The sequence below is a fragment of the Cyrtonyx montezumae genome, unplaced genomic scaffold (assembly GCF_038088225.1).
Source record: "Cyrtonyx montezumae isolate F1298 unplaced genomic scaffold, pur_monq_1.0 scaffold_17, whole genome shotgun sequence".
In the NCBI taxonomy this organism is placed as follows: domain Eukaryota; kingdom Metazoa; phylum Chordata; class Aves; order Galliformes; family Odontophoridae; genus Cyrtonyx; species Cyrtonyx montezumae.
The window spans coordinates 21,106,460-21,134,023 of NW_027071903.1; the positions used below are offsets into that span (position 1 = coordinate 21,106,460).

At 47.9% G+C, this 27,564-nt stretch overlaps 2 protein-coding genes across 5 annotated transcripts in view; one reads left to right on the forward strand and one right to left on the reverse strand.

The window, feature by feature from the left end:
* Positions 1 to 1,393: 1,393 nt before the first annotated feature.
* On the reverse strand, positions 1,394 to 3,096 carry SENP8 (SUMO peptidase family member, NEDD8 specific). Its single transcript, XM_065733664.1, has 2 exons — positions 3,073 to 3,096; positions 1,394 to 2,480 (listed from the first exon to the last, which is right to left on the reverse strand). The coding sequence occupies exon 2, from the start codon at positions 2,435 to 2,437 to the stop codon at positions 1,799 to 1,801; it is 639 nt and encodes a 212-aa protein (XP_065589736.1). The 5' UTR covers positions 2,438 to 2,480; positions 3,073 to 3,096; the 3' UTR covers positions 1,394 to 1,798.
* Positions 3,097 to 3,340: 244 nt separating this feature from the next.
* MYO9A (myosin IXA) overlaps positions 3,341 to 27,564 on the forward strand; it is a 161,961-nt gene continuing 137,737 nt past the window's right edge. For all 4 annotated transcript variants that reach the window (XM_065733665.1, XM_065733666.1, XM_065733667.1 and 1 more), the window contains exon 1: positions 3,341 to 3,376. The gene's annotated coding sequence lies outside the window, so the exon portion shown is untranslated. The remainder of the gene's footprint in view (positions 3,377 to 27,564) is intronic.

The following is a 27,564-nucleotide window of genomic DNA, read 5'->3' on the forward strand; positions in this document are numbered from 1 at the left end:
ATCCCCCCCAAAGCAATGCTTCGATACCACACAGTTCTTGTGCTTGCAGTAGTGCCACTTTGCTTTACCAGCTGCAGGAGTGGTGCCTGGGAGGAGGACTCCAGCAACGTACCCTTGGTAAGATGCCGTAAGAACTTACAGTGGGACAGCTGGGCACCACCCTGCCACTGGGTGCTGGCATAAATACCATGATTCAGCCAAGCATAGGGTTTACTTGAAGTTTTATTCATGGTTCCCCCAAGAAAGAAGGGACCCAGGAGTTTATTCCTTCATCCACTCCTCCTGCTTGGGTACGGTCAGGGTGTTAACGCCATCACACCAGACAGAACTATTTGCTGGCATTAAACGAGTAGCTCTTCTGCAATGTCTCTGATAAGTGATTACACCACAGCACGCAGCACGCAGGGGTGTCACACATGTCTGGGGAACAGCACTGGCTCAGCCACACAGGACCCATGCTCAGAAGGAAATTCCCTCAGCAAGAGATGATGCCACTTCGGGGTGTTTGGATCTATCCGAGCAGAGACAGTGATTTTGCAGGAAGAAAAGCCACACGCTGCTGGCTGCTCACCTTTGGTAACGACTTGGAGCCCTGTTCTGCCCCACCACCGCTGGTGCATGTGTGTTTGGAACAGTCTGCCACACTGCCTCTACTTACCTTTCTTAAAAACAAGGGGAGCTGAAGACTCTTGTGCCCCACGCTGCAGCTGTGCTGTGCTGGGATGCATGAGGAGGTGGAGGTTGAAGGAACCCCTCCACCCTTCTGAGGGTTGTTTTTAATCTGGATTCCCTCAGTCCAGTTGGCACTCCTATGTTCTGAGTACAATGACTGTGACAGAAGGATATTCGGGACTGACATCTTGAGCTTCAAGGAGAACACTCTCATCTTTGGCTTTTATACCTCAAGTTCTGCCCCTTTGTTGTCCTTGTTTTGTTGTTTCTTTTTTTTTAATTGGGGTAATACAAGAACTTTTTGTGCTACAGAAAGCACAGCAAACAATAACGAGGGCTGGGGACTGTTGCAGCACCCTCCCCCTAATGGAGATGACCTAAAATCATAAGGAAAGAAAAAAAAAGTTCCAAGACAGAGTGTCACTTTCCATCTCAATTAAGCTTCCTTTCCTAGGAGTTGTTTTCTCAGCTTCCTGTTCACCTATTCATCTTCCAGCAGCTCAGAGTCAGGCTTTAATTTGAAATTAGAGCAAGCAGGGGTGGGGAAGAAGAAAAAAAGGAAGAAAAAATTACAAAAATAAAGCTGCTTCCACAGAGACCAGGAACAGCTATCTGAAAAACAATGATTTTTGCCCCATTCTGCAGTTCACTGCAGCATTTCCTTTTGAGTCTGACCACTGGATGTATCTCAGTGTCAAGTGTTTGGGGGCAAATTCAAATACCCAGAGCTGGAGGTGCAGATGAGGGCTATCTGTGATAAAACATTTTGTACTTGTTTTTTGTTTTTAAACCTGGCTGGAGCAACAATGCCACCAGCTAATTAAATCCACCTGATGAGGGTATGTTGCTTGGTGGGTAGAGGTGGAAAAGTGTCTTTAGCACCTCATTTTCCCCACAGCAGCGAGCGTAAAAATCACCATGGATAGGGAATTTCTTTGAAAGCCAAGTGGCTTCACTGGTGGGAATCTGAAAGGCTGGTGACTTCCAGAGGAGACTAAGGCTTTGGGAGGAGGGCACCGCAGGTTGTGACCGTGCTGTGAAGGGGTTACATTCTTCTCGAGGGGAAAAATCCTGAGTGTGGGCACCTTCCTCAGGCACTGGGAGTGGTGACAAAGGAGCAGCCAGATCACTTCTGTGAGAGCTTGGTAATGAGTGCTTTCCATTCATTTCTCTTCTGTGTGATGTATGAAGGGGTGAGGAGCTGTAGCAGAGGCTCCTGCTGTCCCCTGAAGTACCCCTGGCACAGAGCCTCAGCATTGCAGATCACATACATCCCACAGTCATAGCTGTTCTGCTGAGCAGGTGCCTTCTCTTCCATGAAGGTTGCTTTACCCCCTCTTTTCCCCAGGAAGGCCTCCAGTTTCCCTGCCACTTGCTTGGCATGGACAGAGTTGCACTTACTGTGGGAATCGTAATGAGCAAAGCACTTTTTGTCCCTGAAGTAAACCAGTAAGCTCCAGTGGGTGCCCCCTGCCACCTGGCTGGAGTTATCATTGATGGGCAGGAACACCAGCTTCTTGTGGAGCAAGTCCAGAGGCTGAAGGAATATGGCTATTTCTTCCTGACTAAGGGCACATTTGATGAACTGAGCCACTTCAGGGCTGATAAAGCAAATCTGGTCGCTAAATTCTTGGAATTGGTCACTGGCAAAGTACTCGAAGGCAAATCCAATGATGTGATCGTTGAGCCAGTTTGGAGGATCCAGCAGGGCAACGTCAGATTGCCTCAGCAAGCTGTCCATGTAACTGAGAACAACAGGGTCCATCCTGCACTTGGTGGGGCCACGGCACTCCAGGGAACTTTGAAAGCTGGAAAACAGAAAGGGTAGAAAGAGGAACGACTCAACAAGACTACAGCTTTGTCAGGACACCACACCACGTGCGCCCCACGATCCTCCTCAGCAGGCAGCGAGCAGCAGACCGAGCTTCCCAGAGAAGTAATTGAAGAGTCCTCGTGGGCAGCGCCGGCGGGGCTGGGAGGCACGGCGTGCCACGGCCCGAGCCGGGCTCAGGGGGCAGCACCGAGCTCTGATGAGCGCTTTACGGCCGCAAACCTCACCTGCGCTGCGGACGATCCCAGCGCAATTCCTGCTCAGGAATTTTTAATATAAAAACGCATCTCCCGCTAGGATGGGGCGATCCGTGTAACGGGGAGGGCGCGGCGCGGCGCGCTCCTCCGCCCCAGCGCCAAGTCACGTGACCGCAGCGCCCAGGGAAAGGGTACAGCGCGGGGAGCTTCGCGCCGCCGCCTTCGGTCCCATCGACGGGACGGGACGGGACGGGACGGAGGAGGACAGGCCAGGCAGTGCCCTCACGGCTGCACAAGACCGTGAGAAGCTCCGCAGTGCCCTCATAGCCCCACTCCCGCCGCCCCGAGCCCCCTCAGCGCGCCGCTCCTTACCTGCCGCCTCATCACCCGGTTGCCGATCGCCGCCGTAAAACAGCGCGGCGCGGTGTCGTAACACGAGTCGGGCGGGGCGGGGCGGGGCGGGGCCGGCTCCTCCTCCTCCTCCTTCTTCTCCTCCTCCTCCTCCTTCTTCTCCTCCTCCTCCTCTTCGTGCTCCCCCCTCCCTCCCCGTGGCGGCGCGCGCCTGAGAGCGGCGCGCGGGCAGCGGGCGGGCAGCGCGAGCCGCCGCCCCCCCCCCCCCCCTCACACCCCCCGCCCAGCTGCCCGATCCCGCCCGCGGCGCGCGCCCCGGGACCAGGTGAGCACCGAGCGGTGGGCGCTGAGGACGGGGGGGTGGGGTGGGGTAGGGTGGGGAGGAAAGGTGAGGGGGGGAGCACCGCAGTACCCCTCAGTACCGCTCAGCCCCTGCGCGGCGGGGCCTTTGTTGCGAGCGGTCCCCGCGGGCTGACAGCCGCCATCCGCGCCGGGAGCGGGGCGAGGCGCTCCGTGTCCGCCGCAGAGCCCGCCCCGGGGAACGGCCGCGACGCGGCGGGCGGCGGCCCCGCTCCGAACACCATCGCTCCGCGGCCCCGCTCGGTCCGAGGCGCCCCGCGCTGCGTCCCTGCGTCTGCACCGCGCGTCCATCCGCGGCCCTCTGCCCTCGTCCCCGTGTCTGTATTCAGCCCTATCCCTTCTTTAATCGACCCTGTGCCTCCTTTCTTCAGCCCTCTGTATTCCCACCATGTTTATATTTCCCCCCTTATACCTTCTGCAGCCCCCCCCCCCCCTTCACCCTTACGTCTATAAGCAGCCCTCCACCTCTGCACCCCCCCCTCCCCTTCATCCTTACGTTTCTAAGCAGCCCTTCACCTCTGTACCCACCCCTGCACCCTTTCCACCGCTGTTCGCCCCATCCCCTTGTGTATCACCCCCCCCCCCCACACACACACACTTTCTGGAGGTGCTCCGGGCACTGTCTGTTTCTGGAATTTTCCGAAATCCAGGAGGATCTCTCCCTCCCACCGGCGATCCCCGCTGTCCCTGCCCAACGCTGTGCTTCGCAGGTGTCGGCAGCTCCGTGTGCTGGCAGGGAGCTAACAGCACGGAGCGGGCGGTGGGAGCCGCGTCCCACAGCGGTGATGGCACAGCCTCGCCTCGCTTTCTCTGACCGCCTGTGAGGCTTTTGGTGCAGGGACTGTCAGAACTGAGCAGCGTGACACATGGCTTTTGTCCCCTGGTCCGTCAGTGACAGCGTGATGCTCGTGGTGTAGCGGCGAGGATGGTGTGCTGGATTCACAACCCTTGCTCAGGCACTGCAACTGTGCTCTGTGTGGATCTGGGGGAGCCTCAGCTGCCGCCTCTCACGCTGAACCCGAGCTTCCATCTCGCATGTTCTGCCACACACCTGAATGTCATATTCCTGAATTATCGTTGTCGTGGCCATTTTGGTGTGCGTTCATCCTGTTCACAAGAAAACCTGAGAATGTTAAGTGTGCAAGGTCAGGTGCCTGGGAAACATGAAACCGAGGGTTACCTGCGCAGCCTCAGCGCTGCCCATTTCGAGGTGCGGCTGCACCAGAGCTCCAGATTGCCTGCTTACTGCTTGATTTCCCCAGGGATGGTCTCCAGCTCCCCGGGATCCCTGTAGGGATCCTCCAACTCACCCACAAGTCAACAGGGGGAGTGCTGTGAGCACAGGGAAGCACCACTCCTCATCCCCATGCAGCTCCCACTGCCTGGCTCCGCATTGGTGGGATGGCTGGAAGCAGGGTGGATGAGGAGCAGGGTCAGCCCTTGCAGCTCTGAGAACTCGTCTTCCTGAAGTTTTAGCTGTTGGACCTTAGCAAAAACATTCATTTTGGAGTGAGTGCAATCCAAAAGCCATCTTTTGGGTTTGGAGTGGCGTTTTCACAGCGGGTGCAGCAAAAAGCATGCATCTGGTCAGGAGGATGATTTCTGCTAAGGTCTAGTTCTTGTTCAGACCATTGGGTGCAATTCCTTTAAATGTGCATTTATCAGGGGGAGAGCAGCATTGTCGAGCCTTGCTGCTGAAGCGTCCTAGCTGGTCTGACTGGATTTGTAGATTCCTGCTCCCAACTCTTTTATAAATAACACAGAATCGCAACTCCTGCCTGTAAAGCCCTCAAGCAGCACTGCCATGAACTGAGAGCTGCAGGAGGGCTGCTGGCTGCAGCAGGAAGCTGGGCACTGCCCACTGCGAGGCTGACGGCAGCTGGTGGGGCAGGGGCTGTTCTGTGCACAGGGCTCAGCGTTGGGAGCTCTTGTTGCAGGGGTTAAAAAGAGCTGCCCGATTTTCTCAGGCTGCATGCCTACATTTGCCTAACTTCTTCTTAACCGAACGGGATTTCTCTGTTTTCTGAAAGTAAACGTGGCTTAAAGTTTGCAAATTTGATACTTTCCCGAGCATTCCTTCAGGCAAGAGCAGGATAATGAGAGATTTTTGCCTGTGTCTGGAAGGCTCCTCGCTCCGAGGAGCAGCAGCTTGGGCTTCCTGCTACGTGTTGGCGTTTGCAAACGCAGTGCTGCGCTCTCAGGTTGGGCGGCTGGGATCACGGTGAGGTGGAACACAGAGTGTTGTGGCCGTCTCACCATTGGGGTTATGATTGTGGATGTCTGTTTGGCTTCTCGTAACATTCGTCTGTAGGTTTGGGTAGGTGTTTGAAAGCACAGGTGTCCAGGACTTAGCCTGCGTAAACTGTGAGACTCTTGGCAGATGATGCAGAAGATGAAAAGGGAAATGCAGTGGGCTTCTTTTTCTCTGCTGGACTCACTATGGTCTTGCTGCTGCGTTTGGCAGGTCAAGCATCGCAGTGTTACGTTTCTTGCTTGTGTGACTGCAGTGAGTGCTTTGACCTGTGTATCTGGGAAGTTACATAGCTAAAAGTAAGCTCAGCAAGCCGCACATCCCCAGAAAATGTTCCAAAAGGGAACGTCTCCTAGCAGAGAGCAGTATTCAGCACTGAACCGATGGCTGTCTTAAAACGCCAGCTCTGTTAGCTGTCTGTGGGGAGGAATCATGTAGCAGGTACCTATGGAAAGCTGTTCCAGGTGAGTGAGAACAGTGCTGCCCAGATGTGTATTGTTGTTTCTTAAAGATTTTTTCCCTGTAAAGATTAAAGATCTTAAAGATTTCTTCACTGTAAAGTGAAGCCACTGCTCCAGGATCCTGCTCGTGCAGTTGCTGGTTTGCGTTGGTTATCCTCAACATTGCAGGTGGCAGTGGGAGGGGAAATGAGCCTCTGGGCTCCTGTGAGCCGGGCAAAGTGTCCAAGGAGAGCAGGATTATCCCCGACCCCTGACCTTGGTCAGGAGGCTTCAATGAGAGCACACCGTTCCACTCGGTGCGTGCAGGTACGTGATGCTGGCACCATGCTGTCCCGATGCCATTAAGCCGATCCAGCTGCCAGCTTCTGCTGAAAGCAAATCGGAGCTGGCTGCAGTTAATGGCCGAGGGGAGGGAGATCGCTCTCAGCTGGATCAGCTCTCTGGTAGTGACTGGCTCAGCAGCCTGGTGGTGTCTCTTGCTTTTAGGGTATTGTAAGGGCTCTGTGAAGCATTTCAGCTTTGTCATAGATGAGGCTGGGTCTTATGCCAAGCCCATCTTCTGCTAAGGGGGAAAAGCCTCAGGGTGAGAATTGGCTCCAAGTTCCCTAGGTTCCTTTCGTTCCCTGCTGAAGACTGTTGTTAATCATCAGGCTGGGCCCTTTTGATGAAGCATGGTGGGCTTCAGGACAGGGCGTGCGGTGGCGGCGGGGCACTGCTGCTGGCTCACGTGCCACCGTGGTGGGCTGCAAGGGGATTAGTGGGAACTCGTGCGCTTGCATTTTCTGGTTTTCGTTCTGCTTTTGTGACCAGCAGCCTGAGCAAAGCCTTTGACGTGAAATGGGGCGAGAGCAGCAAGATGAGAAGGCTTGTACTCATCGTTAAAGAAAGCAACAACAACAAAGAAAAATATCTATGGGCTTCTCTGTCAGTTATGAATCTTCTTTGCTGATCTCTCACCTTGAATCACATCTGGTGCCCTGCAAAGTGACCTTGGGCACACGGCAGAGTTGCTCCTTCTCTGAGTGCCAGTTTGCAGTCCATGCTTACATCTGTCATAGGCAGGTGATCTGACAGCCTCCAGGCTGGCTTCTCATCAAAATTATCAGGGCTATCTTCCATTGGTTGTGCTGAATTACCTTCAGAAAGGAGCGTGGTCCCAGGTACTGTGTGTCAACCAGTGGTGATTAAGTGCTGATGGAAGCGGAGTTTCTAATCCATCTTTGACAAATTCTTGCAGGGGAAAAAAACCCACCACGCCAACCCACGTTATGAATGCTTTTGATAGCTGGCCAAGAATTCTTTTATTGTATTCCGTGTCTACATGTTGGTTTTGTTTTGAGTGATGAACTTAAAACAGTTAACTTAAAATATTTACTTTAGATGACTTCCGTAAGCCTGCTGTTTTTTCGTGAGTACGTACACTGGAACACAATCCTGAGTAAGTGTGACATTTTTAGTTTTGCAAGACTTGTCTGAGGTAAGGAACGGTTACGTTGGTTTGTGCTTCTTGGGTGTGTAGGACAACAACCTCCCCTGGAAGGAATTGCTAAATGATATAATTGTTGTGGAATGCTGTCCCATTAGGTGCAGAAAAACCCAAACAACCGTAGTGCTCAGTAGATATTGGAAATGTAGTGCTTGATTAAAATGCCATGAAGCAACTTTTAAGGCTTACAGAATTAGTGCTGTTGGAAATGCGAGGTTCTGTTTGTAAATAAATCCTTTTGGGGGTCTCCTTGGATGAATGAAGAGCTGTGCATGTGTGTTTAAGGCTGCGCTCAGCCCCAGTTTGTGCAGCAGTCAGCGAGGAAGGGCAGTTACACTGGTTCTGTTACCACTGCTGGTGGTGAGGAGAGCTCCTGTTTGAAGAGGGATTTCGGCAGACGTCATTTAAAAGCAGGACCATTGTTATTCTGTTTCTTTTCATCAGGGAATAAAGATAGTGCTGGCTCAGGGCTTGCTGAGGAGGATGCAGCAGAGAGGCAGCTGGCTCTGGATTTGGGCCATCTTGTGTGAGGTGAAACATGGCAGTGAGCAACAAGGGCACGCGTGACGTGCTCTTCCTGCCGTGTTTCATGTGGAGACTGTTGCGCCGATAATCCCTACAGGCACACACTTGCATTTCATGTCAGGGGAGCAGACTGGTTCACCTCGGCCATCGCCTCTGGTCACCTCACCCAGAGACGCTTCCCCGTGCCTTGGAGGTACGCTTGGAGATAGCAAGGCGGCTCAGAGCAGAGGTCAGGTCACGTTTACTTGCCGCAGATAAACCCCTGAAAAAAGGGTTTGTTCTGTATGGGCCTTCTGTATCTGGACTCAGCACAGCAGTGCAGGCAGAGCCAGAAATGCTGGGAATAGTCAGGTTGAGGCCAGTTTGTCATCTGTTGAGGAGCGCAGGGTTTCCTTGCCAGCTGAAAGTAATGCTCGCTGGGAGCTTAATGCTGGTGCAGAATCTTAAGATTCTGACTAAATCACAAACACTATCCAAAAGCTACTTGAGGAGTCGGTAGGTAGGATTTTCTGAACCCACAATAACTTTTTTTGTGCTGGCTGCATTACCCTTGTCTCATTCAACTGGAGACATTCCTTGCGACGCGGGGCCTGTCTGAAGGCTGATGGTGGTGCTTCTCCAAACACATCTCTGAGCTCACTGCTGCACGCAGTGATTTGGTTAAGGAATTTATTAACCTTCAGCAGTATTATTTCTTCTTGCAGGACTGTAATTGTACCTGTAGGCAATAAATTACCAAGTAGGATTACTTGCAGCGATTGCCCATTGCTTACTCCTGCTACTCTGTAGAAGTGCTGTGGATTTACATGTGTTGTTTCATGCTCAAATCCCTTTTTAATTACAAAATGGGAATGAAAAGCTTGCTTTTGAAAGTACTGTTTCTGAGCTCAGATTCGCTGTATGTATATGAGCTCACGTTCTGTTCCTATCCCTCTCCCACCATTTCTTTCATTTAAATACCTCTCCTGAGCGGTCACTATTCAGCTGCCATGAACAATGCTATATAAACACGAGGGGAAATAAACAGAACACCTCCAGTGAATGGACGAAGGACAGGGGAGTGAAAGACAAAAAAAAAAGACCAATGGAGAGCATACCTCCTTGTAGTGCTAAGAATTCATCATTTTATGTAACTAATGAAAAGAAAGATGATCTGAAAACTGGAGCAGGGAAAGAAGAGCATCATCTGTTGCAGAGCTGGTTGGCTTTTGGGATTTTTGTACTTTGTTAAGGTTTCCTCTTCTGCTTTGCTACTCTTCAGTGCTGCTGCCCTCCTTGAATGTAAGTCCTCACTCTGCTTTTGTGTTTGGTTTGTCCAGGAGTCTGTGGAAGTTGGCATTAAGGCTGAGGGAGAAGTTTTGTGCAGCTGCTGTTGTGTGATGAGCACTGATGGGAGCTCGCTGGTGCTGAGTATGGACGACTTTAAATTACACATGGAAAACTCATCTAAACCTCAAAAGTAGCTCCATGTCTGATGCTTGGTGGGAAGACTGCAATCTTGTCTCTTGCATTATGTTTATTTCTAGTAAAAATGAAATGCTTGAATGAGTGCCTCTTCATTCAAAGAAAAAAGGGGCTTTTGAAATTAAAACTCAACACGTAGACATGGATTTAAAGCGTTCTGGGTGCAGTGTTTCTGTGTGCTTTATGAGTTGAATCTACATGACAAGGGATTCAAAAAGCTTTTGGAGGCTTTTGGTCTGGAACAACTTTCTCTTCTGGTTAGGTTTTCTGGGAGCATTAGGCTCTGTGCTTCTCTTTCAGGTATGCTGTTTAGGGGGGTGGAAGGGACAAGTATTCAAAAAACGTGAACAATGTTCTAAGGTGAAGGATCATTACAGGTTTAGATCCTGCTGGTAGCAGTGACGCTCTGTCAGATGTCATTTAGTTTTCTAAATGTCAAAATTCCTGCTTGCAGTATTTGCTTTTCTACATCTTTATGTGACCTTTTCTCTGAGCCCTTGAGCTTCTCGGCATCTGGAGATGCGAAGTGCCCAACAGAATGCTGTGGGATGAGCGAGCGGAGTGACCACTGTGCTAAAGTTGTACCAGTGTTTCCATCCTAAAATGTTAATTTCAGCTGTATGGGGGTGCTGGAGTTGATTTTAAGATGGGGTTGAGCATATATTTTCAACTAAGGAAGAGTTTTCTTCTTGTCTTGTCCTTGTCCCACCATCCCCTTGTCTCTCCATCCTTGCTCATCCCCTGAGTTTGTTCATAACCAAGGCTGTTTTGGGCCTTTTTGGGGTAAGAGATGAGATGGGCAGATTTGTGGACCTAGACTGCAAAGTTACAGGCATGGAGAATCCTGAAGCAGGAGAGAGACAAAGGTGAGAAACTTCCCACTTGAGATGGAATTAATCCTTGCTTAAAAGCATGTCTCGTATGATCAGAGAGAAAAGGAGCTGGGTTACGGCTCTCACCCTGTGTGAAAATGGAGCTGTGACATGTAATTATAAAGGTTTTCGTGAGCCTGAGTCTGGGCAGTGTGGGGCATTTTCCACTGGTGGTCTTTTAAGATTCCACTTTGTGTAACCTTCATGTTTCACGGAGCTAAAAACCTCATTCTGGAGTATGCGAGAGCTGTGTGCAATCACAGAAGCATGCATATTGGTGTGCTGTAGCTCTGAAATGCTAGAATAATTAGCTTATGTGCTGATGAATTCAAAGAGGAGAATTTCAGTCTCAGCTGCCATTAGACAGCAAGTATTCAGCAATGCTAATTCATCTTCAGAAAGCTCTGAGACGGTGCAGAACGATGGCAAAAGGGTTCCACCAGCAGGGTCCAATGGGAAGGTGGGAGCAGAAAGCTGAGGAAGCTCTGTGGTGCACCCAGGGCTGTCTGCTCCAAAATACCTGAACATTTTATGTACGATGGGGGGAGTAAATGCTCCGTGGTTGTTGATAAGACTATTTTTTTCCTGTTTTATTTTCCTTCCTCATTCTCTATGTGCCTTCCAGTTCCTCAAGCAAATAACGTGTTGGTCCTCCTAGTGCTTTGCTCGAAACATATCTGCGTTATTCTCTGCACTTTACGTATGTTCAGGTATACACAAGTTCAGTGCTGGTTGTGTGACTGGGTATTACTTAGAGGTGAGTGGATACTGTGTGCCTTTCGCTCAGCATTATTAACAAGGGATGCCCATTGCAGCTGAAGTTTTCCTTTGGGTTGCTTACCTCAGTTCACGCTGGAAAATGATGGAGATGCATTTGCTCTTACTATTTTTTGTCTTTTTCACTCTTTTGTCCCAAAGAAGCTAGTATGCATGCTGATTTGGGCAAACATTGTGAGCCAGTTGCTGTGGTCTGCAGGGTGCGGCTGCACGAGGTCTTGCTGCTGTTTGCTAGGCTGAGCTGGAAAAGGGCTAATTATAGAGACAGTCTGGGGAAGGAAGGGAACAGGGTCAATTAGAGCATCCAGCACAGTTTCCTTTAAATTACTAGTTGAGCTGGATAGATAAAACAATAAAGACACATGGAGTGAGATTTCAAATGCTCTTCTGGAGTCATGTCAGCAGCTATAGCAGATGATGTTTTGCAGTTTTGGTTGAGTTTGTAAGGAGGCAACGTGTTGGATTAGTAGTTCTGTTACCAGCATTGCTGAGTGGAGCTGAGGAGACAGAAGAGATGTTAGTAGTGCTTTTCCTTCAGTAGGGTTTTGAATTGCAGTAGGTTGGGACAGTGGTTTGAATGGGGCAGGGAAATGCATTGCTCTCAACTGATGAGTAATAGGGACTTGGCATGATAAAAGAGTCGTGTGATGGTTTTCAGTCTAAGATGCAGTATGTCAGTAAGAAAGGGCTACTTTCAGCCACATGTTTTCTGTAAATGTAAAATGGATCAATCTGGGATGTGTTTTGTCCCTGCTCTGACAGCAGGCTGGGGCTAGGCTTCTTTTTCTAGAGGTTATCTTTGGGATTTAGAAGCTTCTTTCTGGTTTTATATATGAACTAACTCAGATCATGGGAAATAGTATTTAAAGAGGTGATAGAGAAGCAGTTACGAGCTTTTGGCTTGTAGTTCCACAGGTGTGGAATGCAGTAAACTCCTATGCAGACTGGAATTCATACAAGTTGGTAAAAACCCTTTGGATCTTTAACACGCTCATGTCTGTTTTTCTCCTTTTAGGAAAAAAAGAAAGTGCTGATTGGGAGACGTTCCCCGCCTCTGCGGCGTGTTTCTCTTTTTCTTTCACTGCTCTGAAGCTTGCAATTACTCAGAATTACTGTGCAGGAATGGATATGGCAGAGTAAGGAGGAAAAGCGGGGAGAAAATGCAAAGTTCTGTTCCTGCTTTTCAATCCAGATTGGCAAGTTCCTTCTGCTGGTGCTGTGACTCATCCCAGGCTTCCTTGCTGGAGGCGACTGCTGGCAGAGCATCAAAGCACCAGCCCGTGCTTTCAAACCAGAGTTAACCAGGACTTTTCCTTGAGCGAGGGCTGTTTTTCTTGTCCTGGAACCTTTCATGTACAGAAGGCCGCAGGATGAGTCCGTCTCTCAGGGAAATTCTTGATAAACTCTTGGCTGTTTGTCTCCAGGTGGAGAAGGGTTTCTCCTGGCGTCTGTGAGCGAGGGACATCTTGTCCAGAGTGTCCTGCCCACCTAGGGGTGGATTGGAAGGGCACTGCTGAGATCCGAGAGAACATCACAGAGCAGAACGGCTTTTCTGCTTTTAATTTATTACGTTTGTAGAGCTCATGTTTAGGGTTTTAGTTCAGTTTCCAAGCTTAGTGTGTCAGGTGAAAAGTGGTATTTTTTTATTGCTTTTTCCTGAAGGTACAGGTAGAGATGCACTCTCATCAGGACTGTGATGCCAGCAGAGATTCCTGCCTTCATTCTTCTGATCAAACTAAAAATAAAGATGCTTCTCTCTCATTACAGTTAAAACCAAGATTGCTTTGAACCATCAAAACAGAATATGTTTTTTCTTAAGCTTATTTATCCTGAACAAGGAGGCTCGAGAGTGTGAGCAGCTCCACCAGGAGGAACTTAACCATGGTGCCACCAGAGAAAGATGCAGCTGGAGTCAGTTACATCCTGAGGGCTCTTACAGAAGAAAAATGGTACCTGTTGCAAACAGCTTCATCCTTTGAGATGCATCCACAGGGGCTGTCAGGCGGGCAGTGAAGCAGCAGCAGGCAGCTGTGGGTTAGCGTGGGGTCTCGGCAGACCTCCAGCCCTCACTGTGGGATTTTGGTTTGTAGGTGTCATGCAAAGAAGGGAAAAGATTGAGAGAGTGTGGAAAGGATGCATAAATGTTTAGAGGCTACTTCTCCGGATGTGTGAAGGGAGACTCTTGGAAAATGATGAAAATGGCTGCTATTTTCTTCTTAATGGGTTGGAAATGGAGATTGGAATCCTGAGCTGGCAGAGGAATCACCCTCTTGATAGTGATCTCAAGTTATACAAGAGGAAGAACCTTAAAGGTGCAGATAAAAATGTAAAATTAATGTGGTAAGAATGTATTAGGTTGCAGGCAAATAATGATATAGTCATTATAAACAACAACAAAAAAAAAACCAGCAGTGCAAACAAACAATTTTGCTGCATCTTTCTGGTAAGTTGAGATGGGATAAGATTGCTGTGATCAGAGGGAAGCTACTCCAGCAGCTGAGGTCAGTGCTTGAGACAGGAGTTCTGCAAGCGTGGATGAAGAGGAGAAGCCTTTATCTTCACAACTTTGTGTGCTAAGGGTTAAAAAGCAACAAACGAACCCAACAGACAAATAGATGTGGTTTTAAGCACCGACACTGTAAACTGGTATCTTAGCTCCAAAACCCAATCTGTGCTCTTATCAGCAAGACACTTTTTTTTCTGTTTCTATTAGGTTAGCCATCTCAATTTTTATTTTTCAAGTGACATTTTAACTGCAGGATCGTTCTGATTCCTCTGCTGCTGCCACATTGCCCACACATTTATTTCCTTCTCCCACATCTTGGTTGATTCCTCTGTGTGACAGAGTCCACAGCGCAGAGCTGCTTGGGAGGGGTGTGTTTGTGCATCACCTGCTCGTTCTGCTTTGGTATTCTGCAATCCCTGGGCTTCTGGAGGGCTGCCATTATAATTACAGGCGTATGCATCACTTTTTCATAATCTTTTCAGATGCTGTTTCTGTGTTGCGCTGTGTATCGCCTCTCTGTGTTGTGCTCCATTGTTGGGGGACAGTTAGGACATTTTAAAACCAACTTTTTTGCTTGACGTCATTGGAGCATCACATTTTAATGTCAGTCTGTTTTCTGCAAGGAGCAACTTCTTTTCATTGACCTTCTTTTCCAGGTGCCTCTGATCTGTCAGCACAACTGCTGATAAGAGTCTGAGCAAGCAAGAGAGATTTTTCTGCAGTGCTGAGTTCTGAAACAGTGGTATTTTTGCTCTGTTAGTACAGAATGCAGTACAAACTTGGTGGTGTTTGAAGGTCTGCAGTGATGAAGCGTGTGCTTTCCTGGAAGCAGAGTCGAGTGAGAAGTCAGAATATCTGGCAGCCAGAATAGACCTGTTTCTCCCCCTGATGGAGATTTTTGGGCAATCCTTAGGCAGTTGTACTTCAGAACTGTACCCAGGCATGCGCTGTGCCTTTCAGTTGGCATGTGGGCTGGAGAAGATAACTTCTCAGTACTTTGCTAGGTCTGTGCTAATGATTTGGATGAAGTGGGGTCTTGTTTTATTTTGCACGATTTCAAATTCCTGGTCAGGCTCAGCACTGTGACAGATCAACCTTTTTTGCTCCTGTGACATGGTTAGCTTTGTCAAAATGCAATAGCCAGCTTCAGTTTTCTCTGTTTCCTATGATTCTGAGTTAACCCTCTTTTCAGGAAATTAGTGGCTTCCTGTGGGCTATTTGTAGTTGCTGCTGGTCGAGAGGAGTGAGGTGATGTCTATGAAATGAAATACGATGAAGTGTTGAGGAGGATTAGCGTCTTCCTTTTCCAGGCTGGGATGACACAGTTGAGTGTGATAGCGGTTTGGAACCAGTGCCATGTGCAACTTCTGCTCTCCTTTGTGTTGCTGTAGTGGGGGTGCTGAGCTCTGGTGGAAGATGAGCCAAAATGAAGTGGTTTTGTTCTCTTGATTTATTGGCTTCTTTAACTAATTTGGAGGTACTGGGGCGGTTCTCGCTGTTTGCTTCGGGAAGCAAAACCGAATGAACTCTGCTGAGAATCCTTCTTGTTTTAGGGAACTGGGCACAGGGTCAGGGAGACCATGGTGTTTTCACCATATGGGTTCTCCGTTGTTGCAGGGCTGCTTTCTGTGCCCTGGGAACTCACATTGAGGCTTCTCCTTCCTGCTCTGCATTCAGCCGCGTGCTCTGGACAGGAAGCGGTGAAGGCTGAGCGTGTCCCAGGGCTTCACATTTAATACACTTGCCTGTGCAAGGATAGGAGCTCTGTGCTTGAGAGCAGGCTGTAGTCTTGTCTCAAGGGGAAAATACCCATTTTCAGCTCTTTGCCTACAAGCAGAAGAATTTTAAGACCTCGGTATTAAGGCTTGACCTACTTGTAGCTGCTTGGACATCTGCACGAGGAGGTGAGGATAAAAGAAAGCACTGCAGCTTCTTAATAGAAGAAACATGACACGCTAATAATGTGCGTGGCTTGGCAGCACTAAGAGGAAGTTAGAATAGACGTGAGTACTGGAGACATGGAAATCACTGGGGTGCATTCAGGTTGTTCTGGTGGTCTGTCTGTCTGTCTGCTCTGGTGTGTCCTTTCATTGCTCTTTGGAGGCATTGTTAAGGGGAAAATTTGCAGCATTTATCTTATTTACTGGCATTCAAAGAATATCTGATTCTATTGTCTGTTCCTTCATACGTGCAATCTAATCTCTGCCTCAATTAGCCTTGGTAATAAGGCTCCTTTCTGATAAGCGAGTAGACAAATATTAGCGTGTTACCACCAACGTCTTTATCCTTCACCGAGATACGGTGGCTGAGCTTGAATGCAGGTGATTTATCCATGGAGAAGAAACTTACCTGTGTTCCTGAACTGCCCCAATCGCGAAGCAAGTGCTCCTGCCCCGAGCCAAGCCAGATTTGGCTGGACAGCCATCGAGAGCCCTTCTACATCACACGAGTGAAATAGTTTTCCCACTTCTCCATATGTATAGTATTTCTGCTGCTGCCTACGACATGCATGCAGAAAATGCATAAAGAATCCAGTGTTTGTGGGCAGCACCACATCAGTTCGAGCTTTCCAGCAGCGTGTCTGAAATATGTACAGCTCGTTCATTCCTGCCTCCGCAGCCCAGCAACCTGCTGAGGAGGAGGATGGTGGGGGGCACCAGCAGTTTGCTGCCATTGCACATGAAACCACTCTGCAGCCTGAGCCTGGATATCCCTGAGGTTGTGCAGGGCAAGGGAGACAGCACAGGGCCTCCAGTGAGATGGTAGGTACTATCAGGGTGCTGGCGTTTGTTTGGAAAGGGAAATAGAGGGAAAACTGGTTCCAGAGATGCTCCTGCAGCTGGTTGGAGAGAGCTCTGCCGAGGTACAGGCGATTCAGACAGATGGGGTTTCTTCTTTTTCTTACATACAACTCCTACACAAGGTGTATGGCACAGGGCAATACTGTTCAAAGCGACACTGGCTCTTCCCTTGGAAAGCTCCCTTTTGTTCTCTCTTCCTAATCATAGCAACTCAACCCATGAAGAGATGGTGTTTATTTTTTCCTTTTTTTTGATACTTTTACGTACTCCCTTGCAAAGCTAGCTAACCTTTTCAGTTGTACATTTCTACTCATTCATACTTTATTCATCCTAGTGCCATAACTTGGTGGCTTGAGTAATTAACATCTTGGTTCTTCCTGTTGGCTCATACTGGTGCTTCAGTTTGCTCAGGATGTGGTGCAGTGCTAATGAACCTACATAACCTCAGAGAGGTAAGAGAACTGAAAGCACAAGGAAAATGATGTAGCAGAATGTGTAGTTTGGTGAAGTCAGTAACCAGATCAGCACTTGGGAGACAGTGGCTTGATGTACAAAGCAGTCATCAGATTGGGTGATTTGAGCGGAAGTACTTCAGAATTTTTTTAGTATGTATGAAAACAAAGACCTTATATTCATTTTGAAAGCTTCTTTGTGTCCGGGCCTTTGCCTGGTTTTCCTCTCCCCAGTGCTCCTGAGGATGTTTTCCCACAGAACTGGTAGGACTGAAGCTGCCCAGTATCTTGCTCCCACTTGATTTGCCTTCTGCCTGTATCATCCACCTTAAAATTGAACTAGTGATGTCTGAAGTGAAGTCTGAAGTGACATCACTTTCGAGCTTTGCTGGGAATCCCTAGAGAGGTGCTCAGCTTGTTGGTCTGTAGCTGGCTGGCTTCACGATGAGCCCACCTAGAGTTTGCTGTCCTTGTTTCCCATGTTATCAGGAGTAGTCAGCATGGGCTCACCAGAGGGAGGTCATGCTTAAGCAACCTGGTGGCATTCTATGATGTCAATACTGGCTGGGTGGATGGGGGGAGAGCAGTGGGTGTAATCTACCTTGATTTCAACAAGGTCTCCCACAGCATCCTTAAACTAAGTTGAGGAGGTGTGGAATAGATGAGTGGATGGTGAGGTGGGTTGAGAACTGGCTGACTGGCAGAGCTCAGAGGGTTGTGATTGTTGGCACAGAGTCCAGTTGGAGGCCTTCACTCAGCAGTGCTCCTCAGGAGTCGGTGCTGGGTTCAGTCCTGTTCAGCATCTTCATCAATGACCTTGATGAGAGGATAGAGTCCACCCTCAGCAAGTTTGCTGGTGATACAAAGCTGGGAGGAATGGCTGACACGCTGGATGCTGTGCTGCCATTCAGTGAGACCTGGACAAGCTGGAGAGTTGGGCAGAGAGGAACCAGATGTGGTTTAACAAGAGCAAGTATGGAATTTTGCACCTAGGGAGGAATAACCACATGCACTGATACAGGTTGGGGGATGAGCTGCTGGAAAGGAGCTCTGAGGAGAGGGACTAGGGTGTCCTGGTAGATGACAGGTTGGCCATGAGCAGTGTGCCCTGGTGGCCAAGAAGGCCAATGGGATCCTGGGGTGCATTAAGAAGTGTGGCCAGCAGGTCGAGGGAGGTGATCCTCCCAATCTACTCTGCCCTGGTGAGGCCTCACCTGGAGTACTGTGTCCAGTTCTGGGCTCCTCAGAACAAAAAAGACAGGGATCTCCTAGAAGGAGTCCAGGGGAGGGCTACAAAGATGATAAAGGGATTGGAACACCCTCCTTATGAGGAAAGGCTGAGAGACCTGGGGCTGTTCAGCCTTGAGAAAAGAAGTCTCAGAGGGGATCTGATCCACATCTATAAATATCTAAGGAGCGGGAGGCAAAGGGACGAGGCTGAACTCTTCTCAGCAGTGTGTGGCAATAGGACAAGGGGAAACGGCCACAAACTGAAGCATAGGAAGTTCTGCATAAATGTGCATGGGAACTTCTTCCCAGTGCAGTGATGGAGCACTGGAGCTGCACACAGAGGTGGTGGAGTCTCCTTCTCTGGAGACGTTCAGGACCCACCTGGACGCCTACCTGTGCAACCTGGGCTGGGAGCTGCTTTGGCAGGGGGTTGGACTCGGTGATCTCTAGAGGTCCCTTCCAACCCCTACGGTCCTGTGATTCCCTGCAGGAGCCTGCTGTCCTTGGGGACATACTTGGCTTGCTCCAGTGTCTGTCATCCACTTGGGTGTAAAAGCAGCTGTGTTAACTTGTCCTAGTGACACTTTCCCCCCAGATACCCCAGGAAACAACTAAACCTGACAAACAAAGGTCAGCCTGAAGTGAGATCTTATCCACTGCCCACTCACACAGAGAGCTGCAGCTAGGACCTGCTGGGATCCAGATTATTCAGCAGGGCTGTGAAAAGAAAATCACAGGCATGTTTTCCGTGAGCGCCTGTCGAAGAAGCTGTTTTGATTTATATTCTTGCATCTTTTACATGTATAATATCTGAGATGAAAACCAGCTAGATGATGAGGTTCAGGTTGATGTGAGCCAAACAGATGCACTTCAAAAAAATGAGACTTCAATCTTAAATTCAGTTAGCTCATTTCCTAGTGTCATTACATTACCCTGATGATGGATGTGCTTCAGTTGTGTGATCCCACACTGAATGTATTTTTGAACATTTTAGCGCTTCCTTCTGTTGATCTCATGACATAGCAAAGGTCATAGTTGTAAGGCAGTTTCATTTCCACACCATATGCTCTGTGAGACACTCTGGACAGATAATTATAATGCTTATATGTTTTATTTTACCACACAATACCCGCACTTTCTGTTTTTCAGGTAACAAAGGTAGGAAGCCCTCAGAGAAGCTTCAAGTGAGGTATTTGCTTTTTTTTCACAAGATTTCCTGTTCTCAGAGGGGCCAGGAAGGATGATGCTTTGTGCAAAAGAACTTCTTTAGGTCCCCCACCCCCCTTACTCCACCAGTGTGACCTCTCCTTGTCAGACAACTTCTGAGTCTTAATTTTTGTGATGGTGGTTACTGCAAAAAGAGGAACTCATGTGCTAGCTGGAGTGTTGCAGTGAGTTTCAAGGATCAGGGCTATCTCAGGGACTGGAAAAAGTTGGGTCTCCCCTGGTGCTGCTGAGGGCATTTGCCACAGCAAGGCGTAGCTGGTGGATTTCATTCAGCTTACAAAAAAAAAAAAAGTTGGCTGCACTCTGCATGGTTTATAAAAGGTTCCAGAATGACTTTTTAAATTGCCATAGTTAACTGGAAATGGAAATACCAAAATTGAATTATGTACTTGGAGAAAGCACGATCTCATTTGGGAGGGATGTGATTTCTCCTACCTAATAAATGGTGCTGGAGGCAGACAGGTTGTCCTTAGGCTGAAGAAGGGACTGACTATTTCACAACGTGATTATTTGTGTAAGCTGATCAAATGTACGATATCTGAATGAACAGTTGGCAAAGTATTGGGAGAGGTGGGCACATGCAGCAGAAGCTGTAAGGATAAGGGCAGTCCACGTCCCAGGCTCTGAGATCTGCAGGTGCTGTCTGAATCAGGCTGCTCGGTGCGTTTTGCTCATGTCTGAGACTTCAGATCCTTGTTACTGAAGCTAAGTTGGTCTTAACGTTTAACTACATTTAAAACAGAACAGAAAAAAGCACCTCTGTTCCAGAGGAATGTGTTTAACTAGGCAAGAAAAATCCCCAGCCATCACTCTTTTAAAACTTGTGGCTTGTCAAACCCAGCTACCCTTTGAAAGCTAGGGTTAATGATGCTGCTGTTAGTCACGTCCAGGAGGAGTTTCTCTGCAGACTTTATTGGAAAGGATCGGGGAAAGTGGCAAATTGATGGGACTTGTGTCAGCGGCTGTTTCTGCTGAAGTCAATTAGAATAATCAAACAGCGAATGGTTTTCCGTGCGTGTCAGATGCCAAATGCTAGCAGCTTAAAGATGTCAGTGCCCTTAAATGGGTGTGAGGCTTCTGATCCCGCTTTGTGCTTGCAGTTGGGGTACAGATAGCAGTAATGCTAAGCTGGCTAGAAGTATTTTCTGTTGGAAGTGACTTTCAGGCTGAATCCAAGCATGGAAAACTTGGTCAGTTTTGTTAGGGAAGGTCAGGGCAGCACTGTTGGAAGTGCACAGGCCCTTCAAAATGACACGAGCAGTGCGTATCACTTTCCTGAAAAGTCAGCGAAATCTCAGGTTTCTGATCCAAATCATGGGCTGCATCACCGTGCATGTAGCAGAGGTGGGGTATCCGAGACAGCTTTCACGGAGAGGGGTGACAAGGCTCTTTAAAGCTTACTGCTTATGAACAAATAGAAGAACGTTTTATGTCCTTATCTCTCGTACTGGTAAAGAAATAACGAGATCTATTTCAGTCCTCCAAATTAATGCAAATTAATTAGCGGCAACTTGGCTTTCACTCGTCCCTTTTCTGCCAGTGCATTTGCGGTAATAGCAAATGGATACCTCTTGTTATTCCTGTCCTGCTTTTTGATGTGATGAGCTAAAAATCTTGCTGCGAGGTCAACCCTGTGTCTGCATTTCCTTGCTGAACGCATTCTTTAAATTTGCAGGAGGAGTAAGAGCACACCTGCACTTTCTTCCCGCACGTCTGGAGGATCCGTGATGGCAGCTAGCCTCAAGCCGGCATGTCTGACAAGCGCCATGTCTTTGTGCTTCTGATTAGAAGTGAGAGGTAGCATCTGCTCTGCGCCCGATCTGGTGCTGCCGCAGCACGCGGAGCAGCCACAGGAGAAAGCACGGCTTGCTACACACTGCCTCGGGCAGCTGCCTGTTGTGGCCAGCACTGCTGTCCTAATGCTTCTAATTCTGCCAGTGTAATGGTGTGCAAGTAATGGGGGAGAAAAACACACCCCATAGGTTAAATCTGCTGAGTTTTATTTTATTTTACTGCTGGGTCACCCCTCCATCGCCCTTCCCTGTTTCATAATGAACCACCGTGCCTCCGGCCAGAAAATCGAACTAACGTTGTTTACTTGTCTTTTTAAATACTTGTTATTGGATTTCGCTGACCTCTTTCTCTGATGGAGAGCTCTCTTGGCCTCCTGCCAGTTGGATAATTGGTTGTAATCTGGAAGCGTTTGGTTCAAGTGGTTTACATAAATTCTCAGGTCCTCCTCACCTAAGTTCTCCTGGGTGAAGCTGTCGGGTCTGCTGATAAAGTTGGGTGGGTGAGTACTGCGAAATGAATTCCTTGAGTATGAGAAGCGTATAGCAGAGATTACTTCAGCTGTAATATGTTGAATACAGATCTAGGTTTCGGTAACATAGTTGTGGAAAGTAAGCAGCCTCACCTCTGTAAGATCCTTTAAAGCATTTTTGCCTTTCGAGGTCTGGCGATGCTGGGGAGAGAGCTGTGACCTTGCACTGTATTGTGAAAGCAGCGAGAAGTACGGCTTCTCCTTGACCAACGTCTAATTCTCATAGCTGACATTCTAATATCAGGGAAAATTCTTTTTGCTTCTCGGTGATGATGGAAAACTGCTTAGATCTGGTTAGCATGGAGTGCCTGTGGTTCCCTTCTCAGTTGTCCTTCTTGTAAATAAAAGGTGGCCATGCAGCCAGCTGTGTTACCCGAGCCAGGCTTTTCCTGGCTTGACTGCCATCAGCATCGCGTTTCGGTTTCTTCAGATAGCGCACTGCTGACCTCGGTTGTATCCGGTCCCCTTCCAAGGGCACAGTGGCAGCATGGTGGCACTTTGCTCTGCTTGCTCGAGGGTCTGCATGGGGCTCAGGAAATGAGCTTGGACAAGGTGCGCTGCGGTTTTTGCTTGGCTTTGGGGGCTAGGTTTTGGGAGGCAGAAAGCGAGTTTGATGAGTAATTTTGAATTTCTGGAAGCTATCTGGTTGCTCTCTGGTTTTGAAGTCCTAATAATCAGAAAGGTAAGCTCAACAAACTTAAAGGAATGTGTTTATAAGCAGCTGTTAATTTAACAAATCTGCAGTAGGCTTTTACTTACTGGTGTAAGTATGCATGTACAACAGTTGAAAGAACAGTCACTGAATGATTTTGAAACGTTCAAAACCAAAATATCCTCAGAGAAGCTCGCAGATTTCAAAGAAGAGCAACCTGCAAGGTGGAAGAGGGCTTTTTCCTGCACTTGGCACCCCCAAAGCAGCTGACAGTGTGGGATAAGCCGACTGCAATTAGGATAGATGCCACTGCCGAAGCGGCTTTGGGAGCTGCTGGGTGGTAAATGCATGAGCAGATGTCCAAGATCCCTTCTGCAGAGCTTGCTTAGCACAGCTCTTTGTCCCTGTGATGTTTCTGCTCAGGATGTGCGATTATCTTTGAGATTCGGATACTCTTCGCTTGCAGTCTCATTTAATTTCTGAAGTCATCTGAGAATGCTTGACCTTTCATGGTGCAGGCTATGTGAGCTGTGTGTTCTGTTAGTTTTACATTTGCCTTAATGCCCTTTTTGAGGACAGACCAGATCAGAACATCATGTTTCTGGCCAAGGATGGGGTGCGGTGGGGTGGAAAAGCTTGTCTTCTGCTATGGTTTTCAGTGTTCCTCTATTCTAATGAAAAAGTATGCCTTGCAATGTGCTCTCTTTTTCTGGATGAATAATGGCCTTCTAAAGACCGGGACGACGCGTGGAAGCTTAAAACAGTCAGACTGGGAGGAGAAAGCAGATAGTTTGTGCCAGTTTCAATTGAATATGCTCGGTTCAATTTGTGCCTACTGAAGCATGGAAATCACACCATTGCCAACTTGTGAATGTTGCTATTTTTTGTTGCTTGATCTCCAGAGAAACCAGATCTCCAACTTCCACATGAGAGGGCTTTTTCAGTTGTTACTGTGAGGCCACTACCTCAGTTGGCTTTATTCTTACCTTAGTGGACTTAGTGATTTTTCCAGAACCCGGAATGTACAGCATGCCTCTGCTGGTGTCCCTTGTGCTGAGCCCCAGCTTGGCCATTTGGGACAAATTCTGTTCTCCAAGTGCAGAGGTGGAGTTACCACGGCACTGTTTGTAGGCCATTGCCCAAAAAGGAGGAGGTCTGGATGCTTTCTTCCTAATGTTTCTCAGTGATGATCATTAGCAAAAGGTGTGTGAATGCCAATAAACCTCCCAGTCTGGAGCAAGCCAGAGGGCTTGTATCCTGAAATACACATTTTACGATGGCTGTGTCACAACCTCTGCTGTAGACACTTGATCACTTGTGGCTTTTTTCATCATGGAGTGATAGAAGCTGATTTCTTTCTCATCGCTTCACTGATGGATGCACGAGTTCCCCAGTGCCAGTCCTGCTGAATTCCTGCAGCCTCTCTCTTCTATCTCAGAAAGCAGTGACTTGAAAACCTCGCGTAAAGGCTGAGCTGCAGCATGGAGTTCCCATTGCAAGTTCCGCTCCTTGCTTGGCCACAGGTTTTCCTTGCAGAGCTTGCAGTGTTTTGTTTGGATGGTGTCACTGATCTCTGACAGGCCATCCATAGCACTTTGCCTCTCAAAACAAACACCACGCACATGTAGGAATTTTTCCTTTTCCTGCTCTTTTTTTTTTTTTTTTTAGAATAAAGTCTTTTTCTGTGATGTTCTGATGCTTTGGCTTTAACCAAACAAATAAGCAGTGAGCTTAGTGCTTCCTATCTTGCTGAGAGTAACAACCTAGCTAATTAAAACTCTTAATGATGTGAGCCTTTTCTGTTGGCTTGTGGGTGATTGACCTCATCTGCATTCTGCAGTCTCTGTGCTGAGCCCCTGTTGCCCAAATGTAGATAGATGCAGGGTTATGTTGGAGATGAGGAGAGCAGTGTGATCAGGGTTTGTTTCTGCCCATAATCTGCAGCAGCAGCTGCGTGCAGGCTGCTCGGTGCCATCTCTAGGTGTGTTTTTGATCCCCAGGCTCATTTCTATTTTCTTGTTCCTTAACAGCTTTTGCTGTCTCTTAGCTTGCTGTGCCTCAGCACCAACGAGTTAATCTGCTGTCTGCTGGCATCACCCGCAGTGCACACGCATGGAGGAGCCTGTCTTCCTCGTGCATTAGCCTGTCACATCTATTTCTCAACACACAGCTGTATTTTCGCTCTGCACATAGACAAGCAGCGGAGGTAGAAACTTTCTCAGCAGTACCATCACCCACGTGCCTCTGTTTATTAAAAGTAGTGCTAATTCCCCAAAATAGCTCCATCTCAGAGTGCCCGGTTGCTGCCTTCTCTATTAAAAACGTTGTCAGTGCTGTCAGGATAACATCTAATGCTCTTCATCCTCCCTAAGAAATGCACAGCTCACTTTGCACGTGCTGTGAGAAATGAAACTAGCGCATGATGGCAGCTCTGGGTCCTCGTGTCTCCTGAAGGTGCAGGGTCTGGTAACAAGCGGGCCTTGAGAAAATGCAGAACTTGAGAGGAGCCTTTGTCCTTATGAGGCAGAGCGGGCAAAGGTTCGTGCTGAAAGTGATTTGGGTAACCTGGCTCATACCGAGTGCTGTTTTGATTGAGCTGTCCCTTCAGTCTTAGAATGTGAATATCAATAATTGAAACACAAGGCTTGAAATTTTTTTGCAAAAGGCAGATGTTATACGTGATTAAATACTTGGATATCTCTCCCCTTTTTATTCTTCCTTTAGATATTAAAGTTCTCAACAAATTCCAAAGCCTGTGTTTGGAGGTGTCTGACAATAACTATTTTTAGTGAAGCTGTCATCTATAATTCAGGGTGTTTTCACTGCTTGTGTTGGGAGGATTTGTTTTTAGTTTCATGTTCCAGTGCGTTCACAATACTCATCTTCACGTTTAGAAGACACTCTTGTTTTATGGCACTTCAGTGACAGTTTAATTCTGAGATTGGATACAGTATTTTGTGGTTAGCTTAGATGCTCCAATCTGCCTGTGCTCTAGCTTGTAAATTATCATCACCTGTGGGATGAGTATTTTTTTTTCTCAATATGACCTTCAGAAGAAGAACTTGGATTTTTCATCAGCTGGAAGTCTTGTTTAAAATATGATTCACCCTGCTTGTTTGTTTTGAGGTAACTGAGCATATCTGGCAGTTTAACATTCCTTCTCCTGATGGCATGTTTCTGAATGCTTTAAAGTAGGTAGTGCTGCCAAAACCTCTGTGCTTTGGTGATAGTGAGGAAGGAGGAGGACTCGAGGGACCTACGTCTTGATTGATGTCCCACTCTTTAAACTGTGCTCTGTTTTGTTTGGTCAAGACAGATCGATGTTGGTAATGTTAAGAAACAGCAAATGATTTTCCTTTTGGTTCTTAGGCTGTAGCTGCTGGCTGCCATGCACTGAGCTGCTGAACTCCAAAATGGGACGGATGTATTGGGACGGCCCGTGGTGCTGTCTCTGGCGTAATGCAAACCTTAAGTCCAGCCAGGAGCAGCTGCTTGTCTTCTGGCAAGGCTGCGGTTCCTGCTGCTGAGGGCTGACTTTCATTTGCTGCAGAAGAGATTATTGTCTTTTGGGAAATGATTTCATCGTCAGATTGCGGACGGGAAGGTGGAACAAGCAGAAGTGGCAAACAGGAAGGCAGAGCCCAGGCGCTCAGCGGCGAGCTGGGGGCTGCCTTCATTCGTAGTGCTGTGGAAGTGCATTGGAGGATTTGGAGGATTTGGAAAGAACCTGGGTGGATGGTATCCAAGCCTTGTTGATTTGTATTTCGGAAGTGAAAGTTAGAGCAGAAGAAACTGCTGCTTGGAAATGACATTTGCAAGAGTGCTTGGAGAGGAGGAAAATAAATGGGGCGGCTGCTGGGATTTGCTGATGGCTTAAGCTGAAGGTCTTTGGTGCCTCTGAGCGCCCACGGCTCAAATCAGAGACAGATGGAAGAGAAAAGGTTTTTTTTTTTTTTGAGCTCTAGTTATTTAAACTCCTGTTTAGTAAAAGGTATGTTTTACCTACTAAAATGTTTCAAAAAAAAAAGTAGAAGTGGCTTAAACCCAGTGCGAGTTGCCCTTTATTGTTAGTTCTGATCTTAGAGTATGCATTCTCAGATGTATTCCATCAGTATGAGAGTTGGAGATGTCTGTTTTAGAGAAGAGCAAGCTCAGGGTTTCTGTACTGAAGAGTCTCTGGGAGCAGATGGGTAGTAATTTTTGCACAATGCAATAAAACTGAGTTTGGAATACTGGAGTACTTTATTGGAATAAGGTTGATAGCTAAAAAGAGTTTTCTGTGAAGAAGATGTAAAACTGTCCTGTTTTCACTGTTGGCTGCAGTCCTTCATCCTCTGCAACAGGAGGCATGAGACCATCAGTCATGAAGTTGCATCTTCTCCAGTGCTATTGCACTTAAATTTGGCTTTGTAGCCACATTGTGTTCCCTTCTGCCAAATAACATCAGTGCCCTTAAGATCTTCTTGGGGGAAAACAAACTAACAACCCAAACTTCAAATTACCACAGTGTGCTATTCAGAAATCATAGAATCATAGGGGTTGGAAGGGACTTCGAGAGGTCATCGAGTCCAACCCCCCTGGAAATGGTAAATTATTTCTTGAATCTAGCATACAGAAATCTATTCTTTTTCCTTAGGCTATAGTTTATTTCATTTATCTTCTGAAATGTTCTAATGCAGTGTTGCAGTGAGACTGAGCTACTAGTATAATGCATCTGTATGAGATTCACAGCTTCTGGGCGAGCATGCCTCATCTTTACCCAGCTCTTATTTCAGGTATTTGTTCTGGGCAAGGCACGATGTCTCCCCTGCTGAAGCTGTGGTCAGATTCCTCAGCCAGGTTTCTCCTGACACTGATGCCTGCAGGGCTGGTGAGGAGGTGCAGGATTCATCGTTTCCCAGGGTTTGTTTTGTTGGGCTGTCCTAGGATAGAAGCATCTTGTACTTAATGCCTTCGTAATCCCCAAGCTCTGCAAAAGGTATTCTCCAGGTCTGTTCTGGGGCCAGCGAGGCATCCTCAGCGTGATGCTTGGCAGTATCTCTCTGCCCCAGCACTTTGCATCCTTTGTTTTTAGCAGGTTTTTATGGTAACCATCATTTTCTTCAGGTTCACTCTGTGAACATTCT

Coding starts and splice junctions, on each gene's coding strand:
- SENP8 (XM_065733664.1), bottom strand. CDS start 2,437: ATGGACCCTGTTGTTCTCAGTTACATGGACAGCTTGCTGAGGCAATCT.